The sequence below is a fragment of the Syngnathus leptorhynchus genome, chromosome 3, assembly GCF_054491065.1.
Source record: "Syngnathus leptorhynchus isolate UIUO chromosome 3, UIUO_Slep, whole genome shotgun sequence".
NCBI classification, from domain to species: Eukaryota; Metazoa; Chordata; class Actinopteri; order Syngnathiformes; family Syngnathidae; genus Syngnathus; species Syngnathus leptorhynchus.
The window spans coordinates 8,205,155-8,226,082 of NC_141197.1; the positions used below are offsets into that span (position 1 = coordinate 8,205,155).

Consider the following 20,928-nt stretch of genomic DNA (forward strand, 5'->3'; position numbering starts at 1 on the left):
TCAACATCACTACTGCTAATATGGGAGACTATATATAGACTGCTTGAGTGACCGTGATTAGATTAACTATACTCACGAGTTGAAGTGTAATTTATAATTGATACACTGGAGGCTGAAATGTGCTACTGTTGCAGAATTTCTGTGAAACCAAAGTTCTTCAGGCCGTATTGCCTCTGTCACACCTGACAATGAATGTGTCATCTGTTCAGTCTATCACGCACCGTCTTGGCAATCCAATTGACTGTGTGAGATTACTGGGTGCTGGGGGGATGCCAATACACGTAATATGTCTGGCTTGATGGATCCTAGTCACTTCTGTCACTGGTGAATCATGCCTCAAAGTTCAATGCCAAAGCATAATTATGTTTACGTGATTTTGTGATGCTGAATTGATTGAACCCCATTCAGAGGGCACATCAAATCACAAGCACCACAATCTTGATAAACGTGACGCTGACTATGAGAAATAATCAAGTTAACTTGGTATCTCGAATCCCAGATAACACACAAAGCAGCAGTTATCATATCCGCTTTTTTTCTACTATTTTCTCAGTATTTAGCGATAAAGTACAGTATGAGCTGTGTGTGTGAGTACTGATAAGTTTCCTTTCTTGGTAGACTAATTGGTCTTAGACCTCCAGTGACTAATTTTACTCTGTCAGATATTATGCTGAAATATTTAAGCACCAGTGCATGTCTAGCGTGACTCAGCAAAACCGGTAAATTTTGTACAATATCCTTTAAAAAAAAGTCAACAATCATCTGTGTAAAGTAGCATATTGTTAGGATAATTGTTTCAGAAAAGTCTGAAAGTCATTAAAACTCTTCTGGTGTTGTAATCACCTGAAAGTAGTTACACTGGATGTGGAATAGCAGTTGTCCTCCAGGGGCAAGTAATGACCACAACTGCCGCGCTGCTTTTGAATTATGGGGGCTGTTCATAAATCACGAGCAATTCTAAACCACCGGTGTTGCATTATTTATGTGTTGAGGCAAAACATGTTGTCTCCAAAGACAGCAGCCAAGGCCATGCCTGTGTGAGATGCCTTAATGTAGTATTTAGGTAAATAACAATGCACTGTTGTACTTTGATCATCTACCACGATAGACTCTAGTTCACTATAAGGTTGGTACTGGCGTCTCTAGCTCAAAAGGTCAATATGTTGTTTTCTTCTTGCATTGGTGACTCCCACATAAGTTGTCCTGAACTGGCAAACGTTCATTGGCATTGTTTTTATTGATGTCATTAGGATGTTGACTTAGTGAGTGTCGCATCTGTCCCAAATCTACTTTTGCTAAACATCTGTCTTAAGAAAGCATTTAAAAATGTTCAAAGCAGCATCAAGTTTCTTATTGAATTGATTTAAACCAGCAATGTCTATTTTCTCTTATCATACCCACACAAAGCTGCCCCTGACAAAATTGGGATGCTAATGAAATTGTATTTGGAGGGCCCATAGGTACAAAATGACCATACTACCCAATGCCATTTGACATATTAATTCAAGTAAATTTTGATTCTTTAGGTCGCAAGACCATTTGATTTTACTCAATATCCATTTAGTAAGAAGTACAGTTAGTACTGCTAGTAAGTATTTAAAAATGAAATGCATGTAAATGTAAACGGAATACTTTTGGCATTTCTGTAATCCCTGTTTTTATATCCTGGCTGTCGTCCAGTTGTTTTATACTTGTCCTTGCTTTTTATTCTTGTTTTTTACTTGCCATGTAGCACTTTGAGATTCCTCCGAATATAAAGTGCATTATAAATATAATTTATTATTATTATTATTATTACTTCTTTCCTTTCAATGATACAATAAGTGATATTACGTATGTACCTCTGAAAGTGCAACCGTCACATGCAAGAGGCACTCTACTGACTACAACAATTCGAAAACCACTGTCAACAAGTCTGTGTACAGCTTCAGGATGGCGATTGTGGTTTGAGTGTCTGTGCCATCTTATTAGCCACTGGGTTACTATGACACTGTACGGTCCAAGGTCTTTTCATACGAATGTGGACAAAGACGTCGTTATCCACTGTGTGTGGACAGAGCTTGGTGGCAATTTGCAGCGACATTTATGGGGAATCCAAAATGAACCTATGACATGAATAGACCCCCCCACACTGGCTGAGGGTGAATAAATTGAGAGGATTTACTCAATTGATATTGAATTGTGGGGGAAAGTATTGCAATCCGCTGATGAATCGATATATTTACCCACCCCCACTGTATATTATTCTGTTGAGGAAAAGCAGCTCAACAACGACTCTCAAGGATAATACAGCTACCACCACACAACCAATGTTTTTTGCTGATTTGCAGAAATGTGTACCATAATTACATTCTGTTTGCAATAGATATTCAAGAGCCATTTGTTCTATTTTTGTGTTGAACATGCCAGAAATTTCATTCATGTGATATTTTTATTTTTTCCCAAGCACACACATTACCTCATGCATAACAATATGTCTTTTTGGTATATCAGCTAGATTTGATGATTTTATCTCCTGATCTTCACAGCCCTGACGCTAAGGTATTCTCTGCTCCATCCCCACGATAACTCCTGACAAGCAGCGCAACTATTGTAATGCATTTAAAGCCATGTGCTCAGCCTTACAGATGTCATGACCTAAAAAAGGAGTCTTGCAGTAGAGTCCATTCAAACAATTGGTGATGGACACACTCACCGACCTGCTTTTTTACGCCTGCTTTAAGTCTAATAAAAGGCACCGTGACACAGCTGGAAGCCACATGAAACGGCTCCTAGATCTTCCTCACAACTATTTGTTTCATTTCGCTGGCTCCTGGCTGGCTGATGGCAAGTCTTGTGAGGTTAATACTAGAAGCTGTGAGATTCAGTTGTGTCAAAGCAAACAGAAAAAGGCTGACTCAGTGGTTCACTCTTGAAAGATGATGGATATGTTTTATTTCAATCGGTAGTTTTACTAGCCTTTGAGTTTACTCTGCATGTTTTCACCAGCTCCGACTGCAAGAGTTCATCAACAACCTGTCTCTTTAATTAACTGACACATCCATCAAGTGGGTCTCCTGTGTTAATATCGATGTTGAATTGCCAAAATCGATATGATCAATAAGACGGAAAATAGAATCTTACTACAAGGGTTCAATGATATACACTTTATGCCAATTATATTGAAAAACTGGGGCGGCTCGGTGGAGCACTGGGTAGCACATCCGCCTCACAGTTAAGAGGGTGCGGGTTCGATTCCACCTCTGGCCCTCCCTGTGTGGAGTTTGCATGTTCTCCCTGTGTCCGCGTGGATTTTCTCTGGGCACTCCAGCATCCCAAAAAACATGCTTGAGCACTCCAAATTGTCCCTAGGTGCGAGTGCGGATGGTTGTTTGTCTCTGTGTGCCCTGCGATTGGCTGGCAACCAGTTCAGGGTGTCCCTCGCGAACTGCCCGATGACGGCTGGGAAAGGCTCCAGCGTGCCCGCGGCCCGTAGGGACAAAGTGGTACAGAAAATGGATGGATGGATATTGTAAAAGTGAGGCAATTTTCTTTTTTTTTTTCACTAAAAATAATTGGGTTTGTCATACAGTCTAACGATAATTATGTTGTATCGCAAGTTGTTATTGCCTTTTAAAAAAGAGCATTCAAGCAACAATTTTTCCCTCAGGAGACTGTGGGTGAAACTTGCAGGCGTTTAATGGCTCACTGTAAGTTATTGTAAAAATAAATAAATATGAAGAATGAGGAGCTTGGTTCCATTTTTTATGTGACTGAAGTTCATTTTAAAAAATTCCGAACTAAAACATGTTCATTTAGAAAATTAACTCTCCCAAACACTGTGTGACAAGAGATACACATTTTAGATTTTATTTTCAGATTTTTATATGTACATTAAATACCCAATTTTGAAGATTGCAGTTTTAGTAAAGAAACCATGTTTTTTAGCAAATATGATGACAGATTTCTTGAAGGTCAAGGTCATCTGAATAATAATATCTATTGATATTTTTGTACTTCACAACCTTATCAATGCTGTGAAATTACATGTAGTCAAAAAGCCAATAAATTCCTCCAATGAGCTTTATTGGTTATTCAGTTATCCTATCCCAGCTGGCACAGGGTGAGGGTGCAGCAGCTAAACGCCAGGGTGACACATAGAGACGGGCAACAAATCACACACTATTTAGAGTCTCCAATTAACCTTACCTCGATGCTGTTGGTCTGTTGGAGAAACTGTCACCCACAGAGAAGCCTTACAAGCTCAGTGCAAAAAATAGCGGCAAAACAACACAAGCCCATCCGCTACTGAAAAACGCTTTCCACAAATACAACTTAAAACATTTTGCTAACATCATTCTTGGTGAGTAATGCATTTTTATTGCTGACAGTGTTAAGTATTGTAGTGATGGTCATTTCACATTTGAGGTAATTCACTCATGAAAACGCCTGCAGGGATTGTAAAGGTCCCTAACAAAGTACAATGACTGAAGATGGAAACCGAATGAAAGCGCTGACGGCGAACGGATCAATACAAGATCACAATCACGACATGTGCCTGCGTCAGAGAAGTTACCCCGAGGTCCACTCTCAGATCATTATATAACAATATTGACTCATTTGAAGGCAGTTAGAGTACAGTAATGGCGTAAAACGAAAGTTATATGGAAACAAACACATTATTTCCACTAATTTTCTCTCAGAATGCCAATAAGATACGGGAAAAGGCAAGTCTGAGAAACGGATTGTCAAGCGTCTCTGTCGTGCTGCTGCTGGCGCAGTTTGTGTCCTCACCTCCACATGACATTAACCGTGAGGTCAGTGCTGCATGAGCTGTTTCCTCTACCAGGATGTGTCATAGTGAGGCTGTAGGGTTTGATTTGCTGTCTGTGTGCTTTGGGACAAGTCAAGGTGAGGTCATGTTCCAGTAAAACGCAAGCGGTCAGGCGTTATACCCGTGTAGGTTAATAGAACAAAATCTTAGTTTGGCATTCTTGGGCTCCTTTTTGTACATATATATATCAATTGGATGGACAAGGCCACTCAATCAGCAAAAAAAATAATAATCTGAGCAAAAAGGAACGTTTTGAAATGTGTGTCATTGTGTGTATCTCTGAAGCTCTTTTTGCACTGAGTGGAAGAAAGCGAATGCTGAGTTTTTGTCAGGGTTCGCACAAGGTCACAAATTTCAAAATGTTCCATACTTTGTTGCGACAAGAAAAAATGGTGGATGTTAAAATGGCTGCTGAACATCTTTGCAACCTTAAGCGGACCCGGGCCAACAAAAAAACAACAACATTCACTTCCTTCACAAACACTCGCAAATTTACGCCACTCCATAGTTTTGGGGCTTCATAAGTTTAGGTTTGTTTAGTTTCCTTTTGAATGAAGCAGCACAACACTATGCTTATGGGACCCATGCAAAATGCACCAAATTGCGTATTCTGACTTTGCTATTTACTCGTATTCAAGATAGACCCGGAAACCATGGCAAAGCAAAATCGACCATATTTTCCGGACTATAGGGCGCACCTAAAAACCTTAAATTTTCTCAAAAGCCGACAGTGCGCCTTATAATCCGGTGCGCCTAAATTTAAACTGGCCCTAAGCATTGTGTCATGAACTCGATCATAACTGGCTCGCTGAAGACTATGAATCATGAATCAAAAAGACTATGGATCATTATTTTGTGATTATAAAGTAATTTGTTGTATCTGAAGTTGAAATAAAACAGATAAAATGGAGAATGATTTGATTTGAATTAGAAATCTGACATGATGCATTAATGGTGCGCCTTATAGTCCGGTGCGCCTTATATAAGGACAACGTTTTAAAATGGGCCATTCATTGAAGGTGCGCCTTATAGTCCTGTGCGCCTTATAGTCCGGAAAATACGGTAGTCTAAACTAAATCGGCAAAAACCCAGATCATGACACTAATGTTATATTATGTATTAAACTGAAACATGGTACAACTGAGTAATTATTTACCAAACAATTCTGTCTGAAAAGCAAAGTGCATTTTATCCCCAGGTTAATATGAATTAATTCCACAGATGCAATACAAAACAGTACATCTTTATTTACGATATAGCACCTCCACAACAGCTTTTGCTGTTACAAAGCGCTTTACAGAACATAGGACATAAAATGACAATACAACAAAACACATCACATAACACACTGGCAATAATACAAACGTAATTATTTTGACATATGCCTTGTTTGATAATTCTATAGACAGTACCAATGATGATGATTACAAGAGACACATGAATTTCAAAAGCGCTGTAGGTACAGATGTGTCATGGTCCAAAGAGTTGTTGGACTTGACCCCACTCTTGCTCCACTGATGTCATCGCTTCTAAAGTTGAACAGTAGCGACGAGACGCACTCACTATCGCCAATACGCTAATGTACATAGCAGTCTTGATTGAAAATCTTTACAAATACCTTTCAAGAGCAGCAGCCATTCTGTAATTGACGTCACAATTACATGGTATGACGCCATGCTAAACATGTAGGATAGTTTGTTGAAGAGAGGGAAAGCGACACATTCATTAGTGGACTGTGTGCTCATACTAGGCGCCGCATATCTGTAAAGCTCCAAACAGCCCACCCGTGAGACTAGCTCGGTTCCATTTCAAGCGTGATAGCTCCCTCTTTCCACATCATTACTGTTGCAGCAACAGACGTCCGACCACTGGGACTTGTAAAGATATCACGTGGCTGCAACTGTCTGAATATTTTCCAGCTTGAGTAATTTTCATTTCTCATAGAATGCCAAATGAAATTGGACAAACAGCGCTGGCTATTCACATCAGTAAAGTCTAAACATATGAAGGAAAGATTCATACGGCAGACAAATTGAGATCATTTGGCAACAAGATATTCATTTGTAGAGACGTGGATAAATGTGACAAGTGAGCAGCGACAGTTTGACAGTTGCGGGTAACAATGGCGGAAATTATAAACATACTTTCAGTAGCCATTTAAATTGAAGGCAAAAAGAGAATTCCAGTTTAATTAATACTGCATGTTTTAACAATGTTTAAGGTCTGATTTTGATACATGAAAACTGAACTGATTTCATCATCCTCCAAATGCTTTTCAATATTTTTGGACCGATCTGTACCTACCATTAGTTGTTGAATAGAGTATAATAGTTACATGATAATCCCCCCCCCCCCCCCCCCACACACACACACACATACACACGCGTACGAAGAGGAGTGGCTTGTTATGCACTTAACTGAATATTCATTCACTCAATTGCCTCTTCTTTTACAAACTTCTTCTGAGATGAATTTGATAAAAACAAAAATCTGGAATGTCAAGTCGGCTGTGCTTCTGGCTTCAAAATATTCCGTCTGCTTAAGGACATCAGAAAGAGCTCAATTGGTTGTTCACAGATTAGTGCGTTCATTTACAAGCACCTTCAGGGGAACTGTGTGGGGAAACTGATAAAATAACAGATTGGGGTAAACTGGCAAAGATGCTGATTTTTTTTCTCTCTCTCTTCCTGATGCATGAATTTAATTAAGCGGTTGTGGGGTGCAAGGCGTGTACTTGAAATCCGACATATGTTTCGAGGCAAAGGATGAAATACTATTTCCGACCTCGTGCTGTCAAATGTTAGCCCCGGGTGAACATCTGCGATATTACAAGATCCTTCAAGGATTGTCTGGGCTGCTGCGACAATAACGGCAGGGGACTAATCTCGACTTTGACTTTGCAGGTTTAATTCACTTCTCCTTCTGTGGCTTAGACCGTATGTACCATTTTATGAAATCTTTCCTTTTTATATATTTGCTGCTCATAGTTTTCTACGGATGATGCATAGGATTTTTTGATATGATATCACCATGGTGGCACGGTGGAGTACTGGTTAGCTTCTCCGCCTCACAGTGCAGAGGTTGTGTGATTCGATTCCAGCTCCGGCCCTCCATGAGTGGAGTTTGCATGGGTTTTCTCCAGGTACTCTGGTTTCCTCCCACATTCCAAAAACATGCATGGTAGGCTGATTGAACACTCCAAATTGCCAATTGGTGTGAGCGCCAGTGCAGATGCTTGTTCGTCTCTGGTTGTGTCCAAATTCGCAGTATGCATCCTCCAAGGCCAGTTTAAAGGCTGGGTTCTCCACAGCCCAGGAAGCTCTGCCTCCGTGGACCACATCAGCCAAATTTGGACATACGGAATAGCTCCGTACAAATTAATGGGCAACCTCCTTAATCTCACAATATGGTGATGACATGGTGTCATTTCCAGCGCAACAAGATCGCATTGCTGGTGTCCAAATTCTCGCAGCCTTCGACAACCAGCCATTCAATCTGGCCTTGTTTCTTTGGAGACGGGCAGTGGTTAAAGGCTATGAAAATGTGACCTTTGCAGTCTTCATTTTTTCTTTCTCTTCTTCTACATTTCCCTCTTCTCGACCCTTAATAAGTGGAGCCATCCAGAGACCTGATTGGTCAACCAACGACACTGCACTTTTGTCAGGAACTTCAAAGTAAATGCTCCACCGGAAACACTGAACATAGGCGTACAAGAGCTTTTTTCATCTTCTTTTCCGACAGCTTGGGCTTGTGGGCTTGTCAAGCATTATTAAATCCACTGCTGTAGTAGAAAGTGGAGCGTTGTGGGCATCACAAAAGTCTGCTACAAAGCCGCCATCACAAATATTTTTTCTAACAATGGAGAGAGCAATCAAGAGAATCAAAAATACTTAAGTGCAACAAATATATATATTTCTAAGGTACTGCTGAGATAATGGCATGTTTTTAAAAATATCAAAACACTAACCAGAAACCTAATTTGGGGTAGACTCCAGCGTACTTGCGACCCCCATGGGGACAGAAAATGAATGTATGGAAATCACCATGAGGGTCTAGCATAATGGTGTTTTGGTCAGCATAATTAAGAGGTTCAGTTCTCATCTTGGGCCTACATGTGCGAACTTATCTTATTCTCCCTGTAGCTGCATTCTAAAAATATCCATATTATGTATTTCGAGGACTCTGACTCGCGTGAGTGGTTCTTTGTATGTGCCCTGTGTGTCTTAAAAATTATGCATACTTGTATTTACATTCATGATTATTGTCAGGATTGAGGATTGGAGCAGGGCGACCAAGTGCAGCTTGGACCAGGGTTTATTTGAGGAACTCAAAAACAGACTCGGCAAAACTGACATGACTTAACAAACTAACATGACTTCCTAACCAAAACCAACAAGATGACTGACCGACAGGGACGTGAGACAAAAGATGTGAAGACATTACGACAACAAGACAACAGCGACAAAAAGACAATGATCCGACGGGGCATGGGGGGGCAGACAGGACTTATATACATGACATGGTAACAAGAGGCAGGTGAGCACAATCAAACCAATCAGGGGCACACAGGAGGGGAGGGACGAGCACACGGGCGAAACCATAAGACACATGGAGGAACAGCTGGGTACGAGGCGTGACAATTATAGTCTGAATCTTAATGACTTCCGGAAATGGAGGTATTTCACATAAAATGGTTTATTTTATTTTTGTATTTGATTAGTTTATTTGACAGGGACAGTGTACATCAATGATCATTTCTGTAGATGCAGCAGAATTAGACAAGGGGCTATTTTTCATCTGTTGTCCTTGAGGCAAAGTAATGTCTTGCCCAAGGACACAATGACACGTGGCTCGGACAGACAACCCTCCGGTTGTAATGTTTTACTTTTATTTTTTTGCTGTATGATAATTTTGGCCTCCACCTTAGCTCATAAAGCATTGGACTGTTTTGTGATTTTCTTCATCAAAAAATGGATTTCCCCCCCATGGTGTATGTCAACTGTGACCTGCTTTATAATGTGAAACAACCTCATTTGATTTTGTTTAATTAGGCAAAGATGGAAAACTATCAAAGCTATCTGACAGATTAATGACGTTCAAGCAACGGTGCATTGATTCCACTCTTTCACTTCCCTCATCTTCCTTCTTTAATTATCTTCTCTCATGGCCGGCAAGTATCAACCATGACTTGATTAGAAACAGAGAATGAAAATGTGCAGGTATTGTAATTCATTCGGCCCCGCTAATGAATGAAATGAGTTGCTTAAAGAGGAAGGCAGTCGACTTTATGCATGTTCTTGCTATGCCGCGGGACTGAGTTAGAAGTCAAACTTTTGATTTTGGACTCTGGTCATTATCTGAGGAGCTCTGCAAACTTAAAATCCTGCTTTAAAAAGGTTTGTACTTGAATTTAGTGATGCTATGGAAGTTCACAAGTATTGACTGATCTGTCCTGAGGCAGGAGAAGACTATATGCGGATTGTCTACTGGAGAGTCTTCGCCCTGCTTGAAATGTACAGCAACACTTTAAACCCCACATCCCAAGCCAGGGGGAAAAAGTGCAGTGCAGTCAAATGAAATGCCCTTGAAAAGTTCGACTCTGACTGCAAATGGGCTTGTAGTCAAGGGAAGTTAATCCGGGTTGTGGTTCCCTTGGGGCGATGATGTAATTAAAGTATCCACAGGATCCAGGTCCTAGCAATAAGCATGGACACCCAGCGTGTGTGAAAATGAGACAAGTCTGCAACTCCAGACGTAAACAGAGCACCACACGTAATCACAGAGTGATTTACTTTGCTTCCAACGACCAATATTAATTATTAATAGTAACTTCCAAACATCAAGTTAGCAATTCAGGCCATGAATCAGACATGTTTGTTTGATCCTGTTGAGAAAAGGAACCATTGTTTTTATGGTTTTTTTTTTTTTATTGCCATCTGGCATATTGTCGCTAAGAAATGTGTAAATGATCAGTCGTTTCGGTGCTTCCTCGCGTATGCCTTTATCTGCCACTCTACTGTCTGCGTGCTACATCTATGGCAGGTAATGGATCTTTGGTCTTTGCAGAGAGCTTATAAATTGAGGCCTTTTTCTTGTCATTATGTCGTCTCTTTTAATGTGTGGGAGTAGATTCTTTTACCTTGCTGCTGTATAAGTAGCGACATTGGCCGGGAATTCAACTGAAAACAAATGCATTGCTGTGATGAAGCTGTAACTTTGTTGTTTTACTTTGATATCCATTCTAACATCCTTTTTACATTTCACTGTTTTAAAATACAACGATGAAAGATATGTGAGGATTTATTTCCAAGTTGGTAAAAGTGTAAACTAATTGGATTTGGATTTTGCTTTACTTTTGTTCATTTGTATTCTATTATGTAGTTTTGTTCAGGGAAAAGGTCATTTTTAAACATTAGAATGGCTGGAATTTGTAATTTGTTGTTCCGCAATATTCGTTCGTATGTACTTCTCTCTTTCAAACATTCAAATTCCATTTTGAACATTCGAATGGCTGGAATTTGTAGTTCCACAACATTCGTTCGTATGTACTTCTCTATTTTATCTGCCCTGCAAAATAAATGCTGTCATTTTGCTTTTTCCCCTTATATGCGGCTCACTGCGTCTTCCTTCTAACCTCTCTATCGCTTTCTTAAGAGTCACATCTTTGTGTCTGTCCTCGCATTGCCATATACATCTCATCTTATGTCTCTCCTTGTAGTCTTAGCATGTGAATAATTGATGCACTATCTTGGACTCGTCTAGTGTAGTTAAAAGGCGAATGAAGTCCCGAGGACGTCAATACAAAGCTAAAAGTAAAATTGTGGCTGTTGCTTGCCTGGCTGACTTTCACAGTAGTCACGCTTTACTAATGACCCACTTTAGAAGCATTTTTTTTTTTTTTGTCATTTGCACAACTTCAGGCATTTGCAGTCTATTCGAATCTCATATAACAGCTGCTCGGGCTAGATTCTTGCATCAAGACAGAGATAGCTCGCATGCAGCCTGCCACATGCTGCTGTTGTGATGTCAAGAAGCAGTATTTAGCTGGGCTCCATTTAGAAACCAGAACAACTGCTCTTTAAGGTGGCAAGAAATTAGACTCTACGTCATCCTTTCATTCAGAATTCTCTTTCAACTCCATCTTTCCGTGCCTTTGAGCCAAATGATATTTTATTAATGTTTTGCACAATAGCTAATTGTATGCATTTTTAATAAAATCCAGTGTGTTGCGTTGCGTGCACAGTCACTCCCATTCAGTGACATTGATTGAAAACCTGATAGTTTTGTTCTCATTCTTAATTTGGGTTACCACCTGATTGCATTTGAATCATTTCCATCCATGACAGGAAATCAGTTGTGTCAGTTGTGGAGGGGTGGCTGCACCTGCAGCAACACATTGCTCTTCAGGCCTTATTGACTAGCCTGACGAAATACTTGAAAATCTATCCTCTCTTTCTGAAGTTATTCCACCAGGTGTAAAGGATTTAATAAAAAAAAAAAAAAAAAAAGTGGAATGACCCAGATACTTGTGTCGGTGGGTGGATGTCAGAATTCCATTCACCACGTCGGCTTGTATTGATTCACATCTGTTGGATATGAAGACAGGAAAACACAAACAGCTCAACATAAGACACGTCGGTAATGGTATATGTTAGCAGCAAAAGCATTTAAAAATGTAAGATTGTAAAGGAGAGGTCTGATAAGTTGTGAAGAAGTCATTACACTTGGTAGTTGACACATTGTATTCCCTCTGCTGCTTCCATTAAGATTTTTATGAGCTTGTTCCATGAGAATGAAATAGAAGCTTGTGCAAATAATCATGAAGTTAAATGAGCAGAAACCTTTGCTGTATTTACTTGCAATAATTAAAAATGACAAGTTTTAATATTTAGATTTTACTTTGAATGTTAACATGTTCTCCGGGTACATCCAAAAACATGCACATTGAACATTGCACATGAATGCGAATCGTTTGTAGATTTGTGCCCTGTGATTGGCTGAAGACTAAAAACACCACTCGCCTAAAGTCAGCTGGGATAGGCACCACCTCACCAGTGAGTGACACTCAAAAGGATCAGTGCACTATGGATGGATGAATGGATAAATGTTTTATCCAAGTAATGTGGCCATAGATTAAGCAAATAATTGTATTTTTGTGATGAAGTGTAGTGTGTTTGAAGGCCGATTGGCAAACATGTCCAATGTTTGTAAGCAGGCCTACATATAATAGTTGGGGGGGACAGTTCATTCTTGTCAAAAACAAGTTGTACTGATTTTCTTCCAGAAAGCAGAGTGTTAGCGCAAGAAGAGTTTTTTTTTGTTTTGTTTTATACACAAGTTCCAAAGCAACCGAGGTCTAAATCTTCTTTTTTTTTTTGTTTGCCAACACCTGCAAAACTTTCATTGCAAGATTTTTTTGTGAGATTGACAGCAGACAACACCGTCCAAATGTGGTTTTATAACTGGAATGTCAGCAAGATGAGACATCTCTACAGTTACAAGTCTGCTTCTGACTAAAGTCTGGTTGTTTTTTCTTAGCCTAAGTCAATATGTGATGAAATGCAATACATCTTCTTTCAGTGCAGAAAATTTATTCCACCCTGGCAAAAATTTGAATGATGAAATTTTTTCTAACAATTTGATGGTTGGGAGGACAATATGAAAGCCTCGGTTGCCGTTCACCACTCCAGAGCATGACTTAATGCCTCTGAGAGATTTTCAGATCAATATACTCGACTGCTTTTCCCACCAACCACAGTCAAATCCAAAACTGAGGAAATATCATTTAGAAGGAATTATTTTCTAGTGGAGTTTCTTGTAGAAAGTAAGCAGCACCACCCACGCATGTCTTTTTTTCCGTCAATTCTTAAGTCCCCAGTGCGGCTTTTATTAACAGTGATTCACCTCACCTCCCCACCATGAACAAGTCCCATTGCCATGAAAATCTGTGGCCTCGGGCTCAGATGGTTACTGTGGTAACAAGAACATTCACCTGGCAAACTTTTCCTCGGGGTCAAAACTGTCAGATAATTAATATTCATTCATTGTCATACACAATTGTCAAAGGCCAGTTTCAAAACAAACATTACAACCCTAAAATCAGATGATTTGTTTTTATGTACAGCCTCGTTTTTTAATGCATGAGGCAACTTCACACAAAAAAAAACATTTTAATTGCATTAACTTATCAACACACGTAGAATGTAAGATTGGATTAAAAAAAAAAACAGTTGAATTCAATATGTTATTTGAAATTGATTTTAAAATGAATGATTGGAAAACTCCCAATAGAATGTGGTTGAAGCACATTTTAATTGTATTTTTTTACATCAAGTAATGTACTGTAATCGGTGAGGCAGCTTTTTTCTTTGTTTTCTTTTTTTTTTTAAATAAAACGCAAAATCTACCAATTATGAAGTAACTTGACTACTTTACTTCCAACCATCCGAGGCAACCTTGATTGATGATATTTATCATTGATTATTTTATATGGGCACGTATCTGTAAATTTCTTGTTAATGTCGCCTTGCCTGTACCATGATTGCAGGTAATTGAATGTCATTTGGCATTGAAGTGTTAGTCAAGTAACTACCGAATGTTGATTTTTCCCTCCTGTTTTTTTTTTTTTTCAGATCGACCACTATGCCCAGCGGGATTTGAAGAAGGGCCTACAGCTTTTTGGCACGGAGGGCAACGTGGGTCTGACCAACGCCTGGATGATAGTTCAAACTGATGTAAGACACAATGACCAGTCGTGGGCTCCTACAGAAATAGAGTCTTAAAGCTAATAGGGTCTTCAACTGTCACTCGGAGGTCTCAATCATTTTTGTAGTTAACAGAAGGTGCCACTTTGCGGTCCCAGTCTTACCCCCCCCCCCAAAAAAAAGAACACCAGTTAAGAAAAACAGCTAAAATATCTCTGCCACATTCCCAACTTTAAAAGGCTGTGGTGAAAAAGCTGACAGATAAATGGATCATCCTCTCTGAGAAGTAATCTTTGTTCTCAGCTTTCACTTTGATGTGCTTTACCTGGATATTTGTTTTAAAATTTAAAGGGAAAAGGAAGCAATTTGTGATTTTGAATAATGTGGTGGGTGGGGGGTGGGGGGGAATGCGTGGAGCAGATAGCGCGGATGGTAAATGCCTTCAGAAGACATCAAATGACATATCGGAGACTTGCGGGCTCTCTGGGTTTATTTTCACATACACCATCGAGCGTTGCGGTGAGCAGTTTTGTTCCATTAGTACATAATGACAGGCCAGGCCAGGCTGCGTTAAGCGACATAGCATTTGTGTGTTTGTGCATGATCAAAGGCATTCATGCTGACAAGAGTAAATAAAATATGCAATAATGTGTGTCAGCCTTTGTGGGTGTTAATGTGATGTTTTAGCTGCATGCAAGATGATGATGGCATGGGACAAGTCTGTCTTAACAGTAGCAGTTTGACATTGTGCATGTTCAGACATGAATACACTGCCGTGCCATACATGTGCAGTATGTTTGTTTATCTGGGTGAGTAAAGAAGCTCCATAAAATCTGAGTCTAGCTGAGTTAAAGCCCATTTAAAAAAAAACACTTCATGTTTAGCTACAGCTCTCTTTACCAAGACTCCTCCTTACATGCTGAGTCATTGAATAGATTAGAAGGAAGACGTCCCTGGAGCAGAGCTCACTCTGAATAGTATTAACTCACCGAATAGCATCTCCATACACAAGAGGAGGAACAATAGAATCTGCCATGTGGAAAGGCGTCCAAAAGAGGTGTCCAAATTAATCGAATAATCGACAGTTAATTGATCATGGAAAAACAACAAATATTAGATCATCGAATAATTGTATAGAGCTATTTTTTTTTAACCCCAAGTTGTCTAAATCCAGAGACACTATTATTCTTTAGTTGGATAACAATCGACAGAGACCGTAACACAGAGCGCTTATCTTGTTCTTTCCATGAAATAGACTGATTTGCAAATGTGAAACCTTGTCAAAACATGGAGCAGCACAAAAGGAGAAGATAAAGAGGTGATGAATTAAGGGGGTTAGGAAATGATCATTGAAGCAAATGAGATGTGCACTAAAGAAAAGTGACTCTATTGAACTGTGGGTTGGCAAATTTATAGATCCAATTCATGGCAAGTAAATTAACTTTGCTCTCTCTGTGAGAATGACAATACTCTTTTGTCTGCAGTTCCGCTGCTGCGGAGTGACCAACCACACGGACTGGTTTGAAGTCTACAATGCTTCTCGTGTGCCAGACTCCTGCTGCCTGGAGTACAGTGACAACTGCGGCCTGGACAACCCGGGAACATGGTGGACAGCGGTAAGCACTGGCACGACGATCCATCTGTTGTTGTTCTTCTCAGTCTTAATCCCATCTTTGATCCCCAAACAATTAAAAAGCCTTTGCCCTCATCATTAAGTGTGGCAGAAACCTCATCTAAGATGCAGAGAGGTTGCTCATCCATCCACCCACCCATCCATCCATCTTCTTCCGCTTATCCGGGGTTGGGTCGCGGGGGCAGCAGCTTTAGGAGGGACTCCCAGACTTCCCTCTCCCCAGCCACTTCATCCAGCTCATCCCGGGGGATCCCAAGACGTTCCCAGGCCAGCCGAGAGACATAGTTTCTCCAGCGCGTCCTGGGTCGTCCCCGGGGTCTCCTACCGGTGGGACATGCCCGGAACACCTCCCCAGGGAGGCGTCCAGGAGGCATCCTGATGAGATGCCCGAGCCACCTCATCTGGCTCCTCTCAACGTAGAGGAGCAGCGGCTCTACTCCGAGTCTCTCCCGGATGACCGAGCTTCTAACCCTATCTCTAAGGGAGAGCCCGGACACCCTGCGGAGGAAACTCATTTCGGCCGCTTGTATCCTGGATCTCGTTCTTTCGGTCACGACCCATAGCTCGTGACCATAGGTGAGGGTAGGAGCGTAGATCGACGGGTAAATCGAGAGCTTTGCCTTTTGGCTCAGCTCTCTCTTCACCACGACGGACCGGTACAGAGTCCGCATTACTGCAGACGCTGCACCGATCCGCCTGTCGATCTCGCGCTCCATCCTGCCCTCACTCGTGAACAAGACCTTGTTATCCAAAATGTTTGGAAAGAAAGTATCTACACTCATGTTGTCCCAACTGACCAACCGTGTATACTAATATTATTATTTGCACTGAAGTACAAAATCCAAGGTTGTCAAATCAATGGCAGAGGTATTCTCCTTATACAAGCCCATCCTGATAAGATAATTTGATTTATAGCTCCTTTCTATAAAATTTTTGTCTTAGAAGACAATTATTCCACATACGTATTGCTTGGATTATTTAATTTTTTTTTCAGTTTGATCTAGCTGTGTTTTGTTGTCCTAAACATGCTGCAAAAGCATATATGGGCAAAATCATGAATATCATGAATAAAAATGAATTGATCCTCTCCCTTTGTTTGTGATCGTGACTTGAACTTATGATAAAGCTGCATAGTGAAGTAGTCAAAAAAAAAATCCTACTTGACCCTTTACCAGGGTTGTTAATGATTAAACGCCACAACCATTCCTTGTAATACAATTACTATCTACCGTCTATGTTGCACGATACAGCAAGTTTGCACCCAAAGCAATTAATGCTGCAGAAAGATACGTAAGAACAGCAGACATCAAATATTCATTCAGAACAAATACCATATCCCAGTGACCCGTTTTTAACCTCTGCAAAATCTTCTGCACCGCCTTTGTAAAATGGCCCTGTTGCTTGGGCTTCCTATTAACTTGTCACTTAATAACATTAGCGCCATTCTTTCGGTCATGAACTAAGCGGGAAAGCCAGTGGCCACTCTCTATTGTCAGAGATCAAAGATGGACAAATAAAATACCTCAATTAGTTCTCTCCCTTCCCAAGATGTTCAATTTCTCCATCAGACCACCATCTTGGTGAATTCTATTGCAGTTTTTGCACTCTGAATTTACCAGTGGGAATATTGTTTTTCTCCAAGCAGATTGATTTCCATAAGCAATAGTCTATTCTTTTAAAATCCCATTCGGCATTGTCTTCATTACCTTCAACAACTAAATAGACACTGTGCACTGCCAAAAGGTTCCATTTTCACTACGTCAAGTGGATTGACGAAATATTTTTTATGGGTACTGTCATTAGGCTAAGAAGCTGAAAGTGTGCATAAACAAGCAAGTGAAGGCTCTGAGTTCATGTCATTATACTAATGAATGTAACAATCAAACTAGTGAATGAACTAATGGAAAATTGTGACAAAAATGTCCTCCAAAAAAACTCTCAAGCACTCAAACCCACACAGTGTGACAAACACGTATTTGCACCATTCAATCTGCTATTGCTGAAAATGTGAAGCATCAATTATTCACACAATACATAAAGCCAAGTCACGCTTCATCTTTACTGCTTTGGGTTAAAAAGTTCCCCCAAAATTTGACTGGGATTATTTTATGATTGTGACACAAGGTCGCAGGTTAGAATTAGAATGCATATGGCGGGTTTTAGAAAAAAAGGGAATAAAAAATGCTAAACAACACAAAAATAGAGAGAATATAGTGGTGACCATTTGTATATGTTCCTGCTGGAACACGTTTTCTGCTTTTCCTCTCAGCTTGCTCCGTTAGGTTCGCCACAGCATGTTATCCTTTTCCATCTAAGTTGATCTTCTGTATCCTCCTCTCCAACATCCGCTGCCCTCATGCCCTCGCTACATCTACCAAGGGCATTCATCAGTTGTCTCGGCAGGCAGCTCCATCACAAAATCTTTCCACCAAATCATCCAAGTCTGCTGTCTCTCATGACTTTTTGCTGCCCCTCCAGTGAGTTTATATATATCCCTATCCAACTTAGTCATTCTTACAGAGAACCTCAACACCTTAATTTCCTCCAGCTCTACTTTCAGTTGTCTCTACAGTGCCATTGTTGGTCTTATAAACCTCCAGCTTCATCCTAGCAGACTCTTATCGCACAACACTAGTGACACTTTCCTCCAGCTTGCTTTGATCTCTCTTTTTTTATTTCCTTTACGACACTCATTGCGCTTGACTGTTGACCTCAAGTATTTCAAATCCTCCACCCTCACTATCTCTTCTCTGTGTAGCCTCACTCTTTCTCCTCTGCCTCTCTCATTCCCACACATATATTCATTCAATCTTCTAATGATCTTCATCATTTTCCCTTCCAGTGCATGCCTCTACCTTTCTAAAAGTTCTTCCACTTTGCTTTCAATTCAGATTACAATGTCATCTGTAAATATCAAGGTCCACAGAGATTCCAGTCTAACCTTATCTGTCAGCCGAATCATCACTAATGCAAAGAGAAAAGGCCTGACAACTGATCTTGATGCAGTCCCACCTCTACCCTGAACTCTTGTCACACTTACAGCACACCTCACCACTGTTCCACTACTGCATTATTCTCTGCGACTACAGATGTCTTCATGTTGTACCACAGTTCCTCTCTGAGTGCCCACATCATAGGTTTTCTCTAGAGCCACGAAGAAACAATGCAGCTCCTGACCTACTCTGTACTTCTCCATGAACAGCATATAATGCATCAGTGATTCTCATCCGAAGCATGAAACCATACTTGCACAAATAATTACTTCTGTCCTGGTTCTAGCTTCCACTACACTTTCTGATTTCTCTATCGGCCCATACTATTGTACTAGTTCTACGTGGGGACCGGCACATTTTTCTTCCATTCCTTTCTTCCATCTTATCACCTACTAGAATCGGTCCAAACCTCTGCACGCATCTCTCCGTGATGCCTCAATACATCCTCGGCTATGTCATCAGCACCAACTGCCTTTCCATTTTTCATCCTCTTTAGTGCCTTTCTAACGCTCCCTTTAGAAATCAATGCTACTTCCTGGTTCACTGCAATTGCCTGCCATGCTTCCCATTTTCTCATTCATCAACTCCTCCAAGTATTTTTTCCATCTATCTCCACTGGCACCAATCAACAAATATCCATCTTTATCCTTAAACACCCGACTTGCTGCACACCATTCCCCATCGCTATCTTTTTCAGCAACCCTAGTGATGATAAGCGGTTGAAAAATTGCTTGGATGGATGGCCAACCCATACACATCTTTCTCTCCATTGTCAGACCTGGCATACATGTCATCATATGCTTCTTGCTTGGCCTTTGCCATCTCTCCCTTGGCCTTAGGTTACATCTCCTTGTTTTCTCGTCACCTCTCCTCATTCCCTTAGTACTCCCCTCCATCTTGGTTGATTCTTCACACTTCACACAATTGTGTGTCGTATAATTTGAATGGAAGAAATTGTTACATACGTACCTAGAACTCACATATCAGCTCTGACTTTCCTAACCCTTTTCACATGCACCACTGAGGTCCAAGAGGAATCTGTTTGATGAATAACAGTACCGCAGGTTCACTGCATGACTTTCCATTTTGATCCAGCTGAGAATTACTTTACCTTGTGCTGAGAAAAATATATACTTTTGGTTCCCTGGTGTTTCGGGCAACTGCGAAATAAATTGTGTCTTTGGTTCATGGGCCTCTGACTCACCTAATTGATTATTTAGATTATATAAATAGCGCAGTCACCAAATTGTGTCTGTAGCAATAAATTATTGAGTGAGAACACTACCCCTGTATGGTAGCAGCACTTTCAGCCATTCTTCACTGTGTCTCAAGATATTTTTTTCACTGATCAGAAGCTGACACAACTCAATGTCTGAAAGACTAAGTTCCCTGGGGCTAACATTTGCCACCCGACCCTTCTTGCAAACCTTTTCCCCCATCATTTGTAATTCCGCCTTTACCTTCTTCCTTGACACCTCTCCTTTTTGTCACACCCTCCCATTTTTCACCCAAGAGGGCACTGCCCCAGTCCTCCTTATTGATATAACTATTCCTCTTAAAAAAATGATTTTCAAGTGTAATTGAAAAAGAAAAAACATCCAAGACAGAGGCAGTGTAAAAAGAAAGTTCAAGTAAGTAAGTATGCAGTTATAAGATGGTGGTTCTTAACGTTGTTGTAGGTACTGAACAGGAATACTCTCTCATCAGGACAGTCATTTTATGCAAGTTGTTGGCTGTATAATTGCCTTAAACATCCAGTGATACTTGTAATATTCTTCGGTGGCC

The 20,928-nt window shown here is 40.5% G+C and overlaps 1 protein-coding gene across 2 annotated transcripts in view; it reads left to right on the top strand.

The window, feature by feature from the left end:
* The window catches only part of tspan4a (tetraspanin 4a), an 84,275-nt gene that overhangs the window by 59,855 nt on the left and 3,492 nt on the right, over nucleotides 1–20,928 (top strand). For both annotated transcript variants that reach the window (XM_085907289.1, XM_085907288.1), the window contains 2 exons: nucleotides 14,446–14,547; nucleotides 16,002–16,133. In XM_085907289.1, the coding sequence (XP_085763415.1) occupies nucleotides 14,446–14,547; nucleotides 16,002–16,133 (234 nt within the window). The remainder of the gene's footprint in view (nucleotides 1–14,445; nucleotides 14,548–16,001; nucleotides 16,134–20,928) is intronic.